This window comes from Caloenas nicobarica, chromosome 7, assembly GCF_036013445.1.
Source record: "Caloenas nicobarica isolate bCalNic1 chromosome 7, bCalNic1.hap1, whole genome shotgun sequence".
In the NCBI taxonomy this organism is placed as follows: Eukaryota; Metazoa; Chordata; class Aves; order Columbiformes; family Columbidae; genus Caloenas; species Caloenas nicobarica.
In genome coordinates, this window is record NC_088251.1 from 20516139 (window position 1) to 20528756 (window position 12618).

At 40.6% G+C, this 12618-nt stretch overlaps 1 protein-coding gene across 1 annotated transcript in view; it reads left to right on the forward strand.

Annotated features, from left to right (window-relative positions):
- The first annotated feature begins 535 nt into the window (after positions 1-535).
- TNKS2 (tankyrase 2) overlaps positions 536-12618 on the forward strand; it is a 33188-nt gene continuing 21105 nt past the window's right edge. The window contains exons 1-7 of the mRNA XM_065638690.1: positions 536-813; positions 6679-6903; positions 7876-7971; positions 8291-8327; positions 8652-8727; positions 9802-9896; positions 11101-11167. Coding sequence (XP_065494762.1) covers positions 612-813; positions 6679-6903; positions 7876-7971; positions 8291-8327; positions 8652-8727; positions 9802-9896; positions 11101-11167 — 798 coding nt within the window. The 5' untranslated portion in view covers positions 536-611. The remainder of the gene's footprint in view (positions 814-6678; positions 6904-7875; positions 7972-8290; positions 8328-8651; positions 8728-9801; positions 9897-11100; positions 11168-12618) is intronic.

Sequence of the window (12618 nt, forward strand, 5' to 3'; positions counted from 1 at the left end):
TGTTCTGCATTAGCAGGAATCCAGCTTCAGATCGTTTCCGCAGCAGTAAGCGCCTCCGCGGGGAACGAGAGGCGAGACAGCACCTTGGAACACCGGCTCCGTGCAGCCGAAGCGGCCGCTAGACCGGGACCCGCCTCGCCCCCGGGCGCCCCCTGGGTCCCGGCGCCCCCCGCAGCCCAGTCCCGGGTCGGGGCCCCAGCGATGCGCGCCCGCCCCGGCAGCGCCGCCAGAGCGCAACGGGAACACCCGCCGCCGTGGACCCGCGGCCCCCGGACTCGGTTCCGAGCCGCCCGGAGGCCGCAGGAGCCGCGTCCCGGCGCGCCCGGCACCCCGCGCCACCCCCTCGGGCAGCCGCGCGCCGCCCCACTGCGCGTGCTCAGCGCGACCGCCCGCGCGTGCGCGCCCCGCGCGTGCCCAGCCTGTCGGAGGGCGCCTGCGCAGCGAGGCCGGCAGCTGTGCCGCTGCTGCTCCGCCCGGATCCCTCCGCCGCGATGCGCCGGGCCGAGCGCCCCGCCCAGCGGCGCGTGTGCAGAGCTGCCGCCGCGCAGGGCCGCGGCCTGTGAGCGGGGCGGCAGGGGCTGCTCGGCCGCCTCCGGCGGGCCCGGCCCGGCATGGCGGGGCGGCGGTGCGCGGGCGGCGCGGCCGCCTTGGCTGAGGCGCCGGGCTGCGGCGCGGCGGCGGAGCCGGCCCGGGAGCTCTTCGAGGCCTGCAGGAACGGGGACGTGGAGCGGGTCAAGCGGCTGGTGCGGCCCGAGAACGTGAACAGCCGGGACACGGCGGGCAGGAAGTCCAGCCCGCTGCACTTCGCCGCAGGTACGGGCCGTAGGCCGCCCTTACCGCCTCTGTGGGGAAGGGGGAGCCCAGGGGACAGCCCCGCCGGGCGCCAGGCCCGCTGCCGGGCCGCGCTCCTCGCTTCCCTCTCGGCGCGGGGCCTGGGCAGGGCCGGGCCGCGGAGGAGCGCTGGGTGCGAGGGCTCGGCGCAGGCCCCGCGGCAGCGGGGGAGGCTGCGCACAGCGGCGGGGTCGGAGCGCCTCCCCGGCCCCGTGTGCATCCGGCGCCCGCCCTGTGGCTGTGACCGGCCCTGGGCGCCACCCTCGCTGCCGAGGTGTCACCCACTGTTTGCTGAGTGGTACAGGTGGCATCTTGTTTCTTCTGTTGGGGACATCTGGACCGAGGTTCTGACCGTGTTGTTGTGTGTGAGCTCTGACAGGTGACATATGTTCTAGGTACTGCTTCCATTGACTTCAGTAGGCCTGCTCATTTTTAGAATTTCACCCGTGAAGGGTGCCTGTCAGATAATGCTGTTCCTAAGCTTTTTGCATTCTTCTCTTTACCAAATAGGCTTTGTTAATTTGGGACTTAAATATGCAAACAGCCGACATCACAGAACAACTGCTTTCGCTGACAACAGGCCAGAAGATTGCATCCCACCTTTTCAGACAAAGACCTGACTGTGACTGTTGTTTTCACGTTGATTGTTTTGATTTGTTTACAGTGTTAGATGTAGGACCCCAAGGCTGGCAAGCTGCAGAAGACAGCCGCCTCTTTTCACCTAAACAGCATGGATAGTAATAAAGATGTTTGGTTCTTCACTGAATTGTTTTGGAGAAGGTTTCTACTTAAGGTGTCCTTTCCTCGTATTCAGTAGACTTAAGAGGTCTGAGTTCTTGAATGCCTCTTCAGGAGTTGCATTTCAGTTGCATTTCACAGACTTAAGAAACTCGATTAACAAGAGAGCCCAGGAGACAACTTAAAATATCCTGTCAGAGGAAAACATTTTTGCAGCTGTATTTTTATATGCAGCAGTCCTGCCTGTTCGCTAATAAACTCTGAACTACTAAACAAATGAGTATATTTTTTGCATTTTGAAGAAGTGACTTTAGAAAACAGAATTCCTGATCTATAGAAAGCTTTTTCTTTAAAAAATGTATAGCAATCAGTTCATGTAGTTGTTAGCCTTCTAATGTAAAACAAGTTGGTGTGTAAATGGGAGAGCCTTATGCCCACTTCAGACTTGATATAGAGAAATTAAGTGCTCCTCTCACAAGTCTGTGAGAGATGCCAAAAGTTTCTGGTTAACACATGACATAAAGTACTTGTGTGACTGCTTGATTTAACACTCTTGCACTGCTTCAGGTAGAACTCTGCTGTTGTCAGCCTACCTGCAATAGACTCAGTGTGAAAGATGGACATAAGTAACTCTTGGATTTGGGGGTTATTGTTTTTGTTTTGCTTTTCCCCCCATTATTCACAGTTGGAATAACACACCTTCTTCTGTCTCTAAAGGAAATTACATTTCAGGAAGTAAAGCAAAAGTCTGCTGTGTTCTTGCTTTGTTTATCCTTGATGTGTTTTCTTAGAAAATACATAACAAAACTCTCTGGTTAGTTTCATTCAGTTTCAAGACTTGTTTTATGGAAGAGGGGGAGCTGAAATATGCGTCTGAACTTGCGTTCCATTTTTTAAGTCTTTTCCCAGATCTTAGCTAACAATTTAAAGAAATAAAACAAATTGTTCTTTTTTCCATGTGTTATTTTGTAAAGGTGGATTTTAAAATATATTTTTAAAATATTGCAAGCTTTCCCTAGGCATGTGCCATTATTAGAAGGGATGTATATTGGGATCCTGGTGAAGGTTGCTCTTTGGATTTTGTAGTACACAATTGTGTGGGTGGTAGATAAGTTGTACTGAAGCTTAAGTCAAGAGCCCACCACCTTTTGCAACATAATAGGCTCAGTCCTCTCTCACCATATGCTGTATGTACTTCTTCAAGTCAATCCTTTCCATCACAGTGTATGTTAAACTTGAAAGTATCACAAGATTTTAGGGACTCAGCAGGAACCAAAATGCCCTTCCTGCAAACTAAAATTCACTTAAAAATAGAACACCTGGGGCAGAGAAGAATTGGCACTCAGTTGTTTCCGTTAGCTTTTTGTCCCATCAAAATTAGGTGAATATCAATTATGACACAACAGCAACTGTAAATAAGTAAATTTTAAATATATATATATATACATATATATATACAGTTACAAGTTTCCATTGTGATTAACATTCAGGATTTATCAGCTAAAAAGTTGGTAACTTTTCAGGGAACAATAAGTGCAGCAAGGTGCTTGGCTGTCATAGATGGTAGAGGACTGACAGCTGGAGGCCATGGGTAGCCCTTCTACTTTGCAGTAAGAAACAAAGTATTCATGATGATGAGACAGTTATCTTGCACAGTTGCAAGCTGTGTACCATATAATTGGCCTTTTGATAGAAGCTCAAGAGCGAAAAAAAAATCCACCTCTTAAAAATGATAATATATTTTTTTAAAAAAGGCAGTGAAATGTGTTTTGCAGCGGTGGACTAATAGCAAAGAGGAACTGTTACAGTAGGTAGTGGCTCCCTTCCCTGTGTCAGCAAAGGCTGTCCCCTCTTTCCATTCTCAGTCAAAACGAGAGAGGAAGGAGAGACCATCATACAGAGTTTGGCCACCTCCTCTGTACGTATACATCCTTCAGAAAATAATGAGGAAGTACTTCTCTTTCCATATATAGTGCCCTCTCATACAGATGCTTCCACAAGGAAGTAAGGAATCCCTGCTGTGCAGTCAGTGCTGAAGACAAGTTGCAAAAATTGATACGATGTAAATGGGCCTGTCTCAACCTTAAAATAATTATAAGTAGTTTAGGGGTGTTGCTATACTTCTAAGGTTATTTTTGGATGGTTGCAGGATCTGCAGTGAGAGTAGCTATGGGTTGCTCATGAACTATATCTGATTGAACCTATGTACTAAAGAGAGGACATTCGAGGGAATTCTCTACACCTAGCATGAGGTTCACTACAGCTGATTTTCAATTATGATATTGATTCCTGCGAAGGTTGGTATTTTCCGTTCAAAAAACATGGCTATACCTCAAAGCTTTGATGGTCAGGAATCTCTTCTGTACAAATGCCCTAGTTTTGAGTGAACGGTTGTCAGTGATGTTTAGCTGCGTGCCAGGTTAAACCACAATAAAGAGTGATGTTTAGCTACCAGAAGTGTAGCTTCTGGACAGAATTTGATCAGAGGCTTTTCTAACATAACTAAAGCAGTTCTGGAAAACATTTTTTGGTACAGGAAGAAGACGACGATACCAAGCAGTCTGTCATCAAATAGCAGCTTTGATGTGTTTGCAGGACTTGTAAAAAGTCTCATCTGAGTAGATCCTTGAAGAATTTAGCAAATTTAGAGTATACATTCAAACTAGAAACAATTTCTTGAAATTTTGAAGATGTAAGGAGAATTCAGGAGGACACATTTAAGACAACAATATTTATAATATCTAGTTATGAAAGCTAAATTTATTTAATAATTAGAAATATGTTGCATATAGTTCATAGACAGTATGGCTGCATGGTTATATATTAATAAGTACCGATTTTTTTTTGGCAGCAGAAATATGTGTGCCTGTGCATTGAATATGACTTCCTGTGCAGGTAAATTGTTTTTGCATGGACCATGAATCTGATCCAGTTCTCATCTCAAGTGCGCTGAGCTCCTGTTTGCTGTTAGGACAAGCAGAGTGCCTTCTGTTAGTTATGAGATGGGTAACTGTAATGTTGAGACTCAGAAGTGAATTTGCTGTGCAGTATGTGGTTCTGTTGAAGTCAAGGTGCTAGCAAACTAAGATTTGTATTATTAGTAATGTATTTTGAAGAATTGAAGCACATCACCAGCCTAGTCTTGTGGCTGTTACTTGAAAATACCTTGGAGTTCATTGTGGGGTTAAAAAGTTTCACATAAAATTATTTTTATAATAATCGGAAATCTCTGGGAAATGGGGTTTCTTACCAGGCATCTGAGAGAAGAGGGGGAAAAATAGAATTTAATAAAGGCTTTTCTGAATACCTTTTCTAGCCTTTTTGGTTTTTGCTTACACAGCTTGTATACGAGATCACTCAGCAAATAGGATCCAGAAGGTGCTTAATAATGGCAGTGTTTTTTTCTCGAACTCTGAGTAGCAAAGGTGAAAGTGCTTCTTGCTCTGAGATTTCAGTTACTGTCAGTCTGGGAGAAGGATTTACTGAATAGTCAGGTTTAGTTAATGCACTGTGGAAAAGCTGAGTTGCAACTAAACGAAGATGTTCAGTTGTAACTAAGATGCTGGTGCTTCTCATACATTTATGTAACTTTGTCACCGAAATGCTGTCTAGTTAACAGGAATAAACATCATTTCCAGGTTATGGTGGCAGGGACTTAGTACCTACCTACTGATGTTCCATTAATGAGTTGTAACACCGTTCAAATTTGCTACAATCTGCATATCACTGGTGTTGACAACTGTGTCATGATTCAGTCTGAGGGAAAAGCCCAAGACTTAGTCCCCACCCAGTTCTGCACCTTTCAGGAAAACAGTTCGCAGCGCATCTTTAAAGCAAGGAATGCCAAGTCCTGCACATGCAGGTTATTTCCCAGAAGGTGCTTCGCACAAGTCTGGTACATACAAAAATATGGCTCTTAGCTGCCCTAATAATCCCTGAGACCCAAAGAGACCTGTGTGAAACCTTTGGGGGATTTCTGTAGGCAGAGGCCTTTGGAATGTGACCACATGGGTGTAATGACTACAGGCAGAAGTGCTAAGTTATTCTGTCCTCTTGTGAAGATACTAGAGAAAACATGGATGCAGTTGGTAAGTTCGATGTCCTGGTTTATTTGCTGTTATATAAATGTGCGAGATACAGCTTAAATTAAGCAATAGTAACTACAGAATGTGCTTATAAGAGCAATTACCTTATTTATGGTATGTTTCTAACCCCAAATGTGCAAGTGGACATATTTTTTTGCTGTCTACTAAATTGAATGGCAGGATTGTAAAAAAGTGCCTCAGAATGTGTAAGACTATTTCTGTGCTTCAGTTGTGATCAAATATTTATAATCATTTTAGGCATCACTGAAAATAGATATTATTAATATCTTTAAATTATGGTTATGCATACTCTCATAATAAATTTCTTCAATAGAGAATGGTCTCAAGAAAACCCCTATGGACATATGAAGTTTATCTAAGTGATCATTTCAAAGATGGAAGCTGTGTGCACATTATCTTAATTATTCCTTAGAAAGCAAATAGCCATTCATACTTCTTGTTTTAACCTGAGAGCAGTGCTGCTTACATGCTTTGAAAAAAAAAAAAAAAAAACAAACCAAGCAACATGTTTCTGTAAAATACTTGTCATGTTATAGGAACCTTTTTTTAAAAGCTTAGAATATGAATTGTATGTGCATTGGCTTGTAGCCAGTCTCATTCTTACTGCTCCCCAGGCTCAGTATTGATCCTTCCACAAACTGGCTTTGAGTGGGCAGAATGTCATGCAAAATGTTGTTTGGCTTAATAGCCATATAAAATTAGTTAAAAAGATGTTTTGTCAGTTTTTTGTTCTTTTTGTTTGTTTTCAATAAGCTGTTGACTCACAGGAGCCCTATCAAGATATTAATTGTTCCAGTAATCTTGAACGTTACTTTTCTGCTGGTTTTAATGTAATTTTTAGGGTTTTCAAAAATAGCCTTAGTGTGTAAATGTTCCTTTAGTAAACAATGCCAGTTGTGATTGTTATTTAGAGTGGTTACCGTTAGTTGGTTTAACCTGTGTATGTGGGACAAGCAATTCTCTTAACCCATGCCGATACCTTTCTTCCCTTTATCTCTTCCAGGTTTTGGTCGGAAGGATGTAGTTGAATATTTACTTCAAAGTGGTGCCAATGTCCACGCACGAGATGATGGAGGCCTTATTCCTCTTCACAATGCTTGCTCTTTTGGTCATGCTGAAGTTGTAAATCTCCTGTTGCGGCATGGTGCGGATCCGAATGCTCGGGATAATTGGAATTACACTCCCCTTCATGAAGCTGCCATTAAGGGCAAGACAGATGTCTGCATTGGTAATATTCTCCCACTCTTCCTGCGACTGACTCATTTCTTTTCACTGTGAAAAACCAAGAACCTTTTAAAGACCATTTTTACTCTTTGAAGCTGTGGCTGGTATAAGGATTAAAACTAAAAATCTTTCAAAACTTAAATTTATATGCCAGTTTTATAAGAAACAAGTTTTTAGATCTGTTTTTGATAATTGCCTAAGTATAAAGGTTCACATTGACATAACGGGGAAAGAGCTTTAGACTGACATGATGGAGCTAGATTCTCTACTCCAGGCCAGACTCTTATGCTGTCTAATGCTGCTGCTCACAGTGCAGTGGAAAGAACAAAACTTGTTTTAATAGTGGATTCATTCTGTCTCTGTATGTAGCAACCATATTAAATTAGTTAAGGATAGGAGCTAAGCTTTGACTATTGACCACTTGTTTTTCCTACACAGTTCTTAAGAGTTAGGAAGAGGTAGAAAGTTACATATGAGGTCAAGAAACTAATTTATTGATTGTGTGGTTTGCTCCCATTTACTTTATTAAGGAGAACATCTGGAGATTTGCATATGTAACATTGCCTGTTTGTCCCCAATATCAGTGCAAGATGCATGGCCTGCTATGGCTGCGTACAGTGTAGGGCAGGCACAAGCACTTGTGGATTTGAGGCAGAGTGCTCTGGAGCTGACAAAAAGTAGCTACTGCTTTGTGTGGTACATCAGTCAGTGTCTTTCAGCTGAGATTGCCTCCTGCCGATCTGTAATTGTCCCACTTCTGCTCTGCTCTTTTCTCATAAAAGGTGTACAGGCATGTTTCACTAGTTAAACTGTTCACAGCTGATGTTAAGGAATTCTGTCATCAAAAATTTGCAAGGGGAAGTTAGGATCAGTAACTGGATCTTTCTTTTGTTGCTTGTTGCTTACAGTAATGATACATCTCATAAGCCTTGTCTTGTAGAATTGTTTTGTCATGGAAAACTTTGGCATTTTGTAGTACTGCTGCAGCATGGTGCTGAACCAACCATCCGGAACACAGATGGAAGAACAGCTTTGGATTTAGCAGATCCATCTGCAAAAGCTGTGCTGACTGGTAAGTGATAATCTTTAGATTACATTATGACTAATAACAGTCAAATGCATGTAATACAGTATTTTAGGGTTTTTTTCTTTCTGATGTTACTTTAACTTCTCACTGTTTTGTAATTCTAAATAGAAGTTCCCATATGGCCTTCATCATCTCAGTCATGGAATGTGTTCTGCATAAAGAGTTTATTGTGCTAGCTCAGTCATCAACTGTCAGATTTTTATCACTTATGTTCTCTAAAATTTGGAAGAGGGGGACAAGTAGTGAACTTCACAAATATAGATAATTTATTTAACAACTGAAGAAACTCACTTTTGTCTTCCAGGTGAATACAAGAAAGATGAACTCTTAGAAAGTGCCAGGTATGCATGTTTGGAAGATATCAGGAATTTAGTTATATTTTCAGAATTGTCTGGGGGTTTGTATGTAATGAATGTGTATATATATTTGCTTTTCAACTGGCATTCCATCTAGATGCTGAGCTTTGGCTGTTATCTGTGAATAAAGCCACAAAAATAATTCTATAAATGCCTTTTGCTTTTCCTTTAATGCTGACAGTACAGAAGTAATGTATGACTTCTGAACAGATCTGCTGAACATTGTAGCACGCAAAAATATAAAAACATAATAAGCTACTAAAAACTGGAATAAAAAGGATTCTGTCCGTTTCATATCTTATTTTTCAGGAGCGGAAATGAAGAAAAGATGATGTCTCTTCTTACACCATTAAATGTTAACTGTCATGCAAGTGATGGCAGAAAGGTATTTTTGTTTAAACCTGTTGTAGAATTAGTTCACTCTTATGTGTTTCCCAGTTATTTTCTTTAATATATGTGGGAAAATAAGATTGTACCTCTCTAGCAGCTAGCTGATTTTTTTTTGTTTGTTCAACCTTAAAAGGACAATGTAGGTATTTCCATCTATGAGCAATAAACAAATATCTTTTCAATTGAAACTTCTGTTTGACCTTCATGTCTGCAGTAATAGAGAGGCCTTCTCATAGATTGTCCCTTTCATAGAGACACACAGGCCCCTTATTTGCCATACACCCTAGGCAGGTTATCACTGCTCTTTTGGGAACAAGCTGTTCGTAGATATAAGTATTGGTAAAGAACTACATGAAAAATGTTCAAAATCTCAATTTAAAAAAATCTTTATAGTCTCCTGGGTTCAGCCCCTAGCCTACCAAAGCTTCAGATCACTCAGAATCAATTTTTGGCATCCTCATTTTCATTAACTGTGTGTACTCATTCATTTAGGTTTTGTTTGAATGAATTTCCCTATTTAAGACTTTGTGGTAAGAGGTTGGGATCTCCAAAATGCCTTTGCGTCTCTATTTTCTCATCTTCTAGTTATAAGACTCCTCTTCTAGGAACTATACAAACCCAGTTTGTAAATGAAGAGGATAAGATTTCACTAATTTGTAGCTCTGCCCTTGGTGCTGCTGATGGATATGCTTGAGTGGGTTTGCTAGGGAAGATCACAGAGCAATTATCTGACTGCTCTGTGGAGGATGAGAATTTAGAAGAGAAGATTAAGTTTTCCTCACGCCATGAACTTACTGCACTCACTGATGTTAATAAGAATCTCTGTTGATAATTTCTAAACTTAATCAGGGTTTGTGTTCATGGTGACTCTGAGAGTAGTCAGTAAACAATTAACACAGTTATCAAATGTCTCATTTCAAGCAGTCTTTTTTTTTTTTTTGATTTTCCTATGTTGCAGGTATTTTAACAACTTCAGTAATTAGCACTGTTAACAAGTTTTGAAAAATATAGATATAAAATGAACCCTTGATTTTGTGTTACTGATTGTTTCTACATTCTGTCGTTTCAGTCTACTCCCTTACATTTAGCAGCTGGGTATAACCGTGTAAAAATAGTACAGCTCTTACTGCAACATGGGGCGGACGTACATGCTAAGGATAAAGGGTAGGTTCATTTTTCCTTTGTTCAGAATAAACAGAATTTGTTAAAAGTAGAGATGACGTAAAAACCAGTAATACTATGTTAAACATAACGGTCTCAAGCTAGAAATTCTTTATGTGATCTTTAACCTTTATGTTATGACAAAAACACAAAGTGTACAGGCTTAAGTCTTGCGAATCAGTAGAATCCAAATTAAGCTGACCATACATCATTCTGCCTTTTAGGTATCATTAGCCGAATGATGATCTTTTGTTTAATAAAATACATTCATACACTCCTGTGAAGTCAGCAAATATTTTGATGACTCAATCGATCCTGATTTTCTTTCTACTTTTTAAGTTTCTACACTTCTTTTTGCAAAGAATGTGATAAAATAGAAGATCTGTTGCCCAGAGGTTTTATTTGGACTACATTTTCAAGCATTTGGTTGTCATGTCAGGAAAAGTAGTGAAATATAGACATGCTAAGTTTATTTAGTTACATAAAATATAATGAAAAACCCTATTTTTAAATTGTGTATTTATGTACATTAAAGATCATGGAAAGCAAACTCTTATTCCTCCTTTTTCCTAGGATTACCTCACAGCTACATAAAGAGCTGCCTGATCAGACAGCTTTAATTGTCTCTTTGGGCTTGGAATTCACTTTTGTCATTTCTCCCTTACTAGCCCACAGTGCAAAAATTTGCTTTGGGCAATTTCTCACTTGCTCTTAAGACCACTGTGTTTGAGAGAGCTGGCTTTAAAACCTCTGTAACTCTGCCGTTAGTGTAGAATATGTACAGTTACTTAAACATTAGCCACTAAAACCTCTTTATAAAGTTTTCAAGGGAGAAGATAATCTTGCAGCAATAATGTTGTGGAAAAGGAAATGATTACTGTCTCTCCTGAAAATCTCCTGCAGATAGTTCTTCCTGCTTAGGGTTCTGATTCTGAGCAGAACCATTTCATTTGTAGTAAGACGATGCAATTAATTTCTCCTCTTCTGATTATTTTAAAAGTTTGTTGTTCTGAAAAATGCTGATGGGATTTTCTGGGTTCTTCTCCAGTTTCTTATTTCCTCTCAACTTCATTTGAACATCTCTGATACTATTTTTGTAAAATGAACAAGGTATAACATAGTACCATAATCTGTAATGTTATAGATGCATTTGGAATTGAAATATGCACACTAAGATGATAATCCTTCCCCTTTCTCTCCTATATAGAGATTTGGTGCCACTTCACAATGCCTGTTCCTATGGTCATTATGAAGTAACAGAGCTTCTAGTAAAGGTTGGTCTTTGAAGAGCTTAAATTGCACATTATAAAATAAGAACTATTTATAATAGACAAATGCAAGTTGTGTATTTTTTTATTTTGTACTTAGATTTACAAAACTTAAAGAGTGATAGATTGCTTTTGCTCTACATGTTAGTGATGATTAAGCTGGAGCTACAGAATCTTCTGCTTGCAAGGAAGCTTTTTCCTTATAAGTGTGCTTTCTGTTTTTAACTCTCTCTGCTCTGAAGTCGAATGGTTTTGTACCACCAAGTAAGTAATTCTTATCTCAACCTTCCCACTCTCACCCAAAAAACGCACAAAAAACCCCCACAAAAACTGAGCAATATTGTGAGTTTGACAATAGAAAACTCTTTCAGAAGACAAAGTATTAAGAGGTTTTTGAATGGAATACTGGTAAAGATCATAAATGTTTGAACATTAGAGAGTAATCAGTCTCTTGAGGGGAATGAACTTTACATCAATTCTGGCCCTGAATTGTAGCCTTCACCCCGAAGAAAGAAAAATGTGTCACTTTTTCTCTCAGAACTGAAGTGACTTACCTGGATTATGTTAGTCTTGAAGATAAAGTATGATGCTTGACAAACTAGTGGCTCAAAGATGTGGCCTGCAAAAATTTGTGAGTATTGTCCGCCCAACTGTGCTCATTCTCAGCTGCTGCAGCAAATCGTGATCATTGTAGCAGCTGGGAATGCTCTAGATGTTTGGATGCTCAGGGAATAGCTATTGTTACTCTGTCCTATGTGTCTCAGTCCCCACTAATTCCATCTGTCTTTCTAGTTACTTAGCAAAAATTATGTAAAAAATATTGAAATAAGCACATAGTAAGTATAAATAGTCAAGATTTTTTTTTTTTACTTCAGAGGACAATTGCAAAGTGAATCTTTACAGTTGTGGTACTAGACAAAGAAAAACCTCTTGCCTAGACACCACTGTATATCTTAACTGTTAAGCTAGAGTTGTATTCCCTGTTGGGTTTCTGTTCCAGTGAATCTTATTTTGTGCAATGCACTACAGCTTTAACAGGAGCAATGGGAAAGAGCATATCCTATCAGACTTGCTTGCAGACAGGATTCAAGGTGCCTACAGAATAAAAATTACACAAATATTAAACTTTCAAGAGTATTATTTGCATAACTTTGTACTTAAAAGTTTTGAATTGAAATCAATTTTACCTGTCTCCAAGATATCTTGACATTCATGTCTTGGGGGGTATTCACAGAACATGTATTTATTTTAGTGCAGCTGTTCGCTCTAGACTTTTTCTAGAGCAATAAGAAATGCTTGTTCAAAGATGATTTGGAGTATATGAATTTTAGGCTCTTTCTCAGATTTGACCTGTAGCAGAGCTACTCTCCTTTTAGAGATGCTGGAAAAAGCCTGGAAAGACTAGTCTGCCTTTAGCTTCTTTGGATGAACCTGTGAGACAATAAAGGATTAAAAAC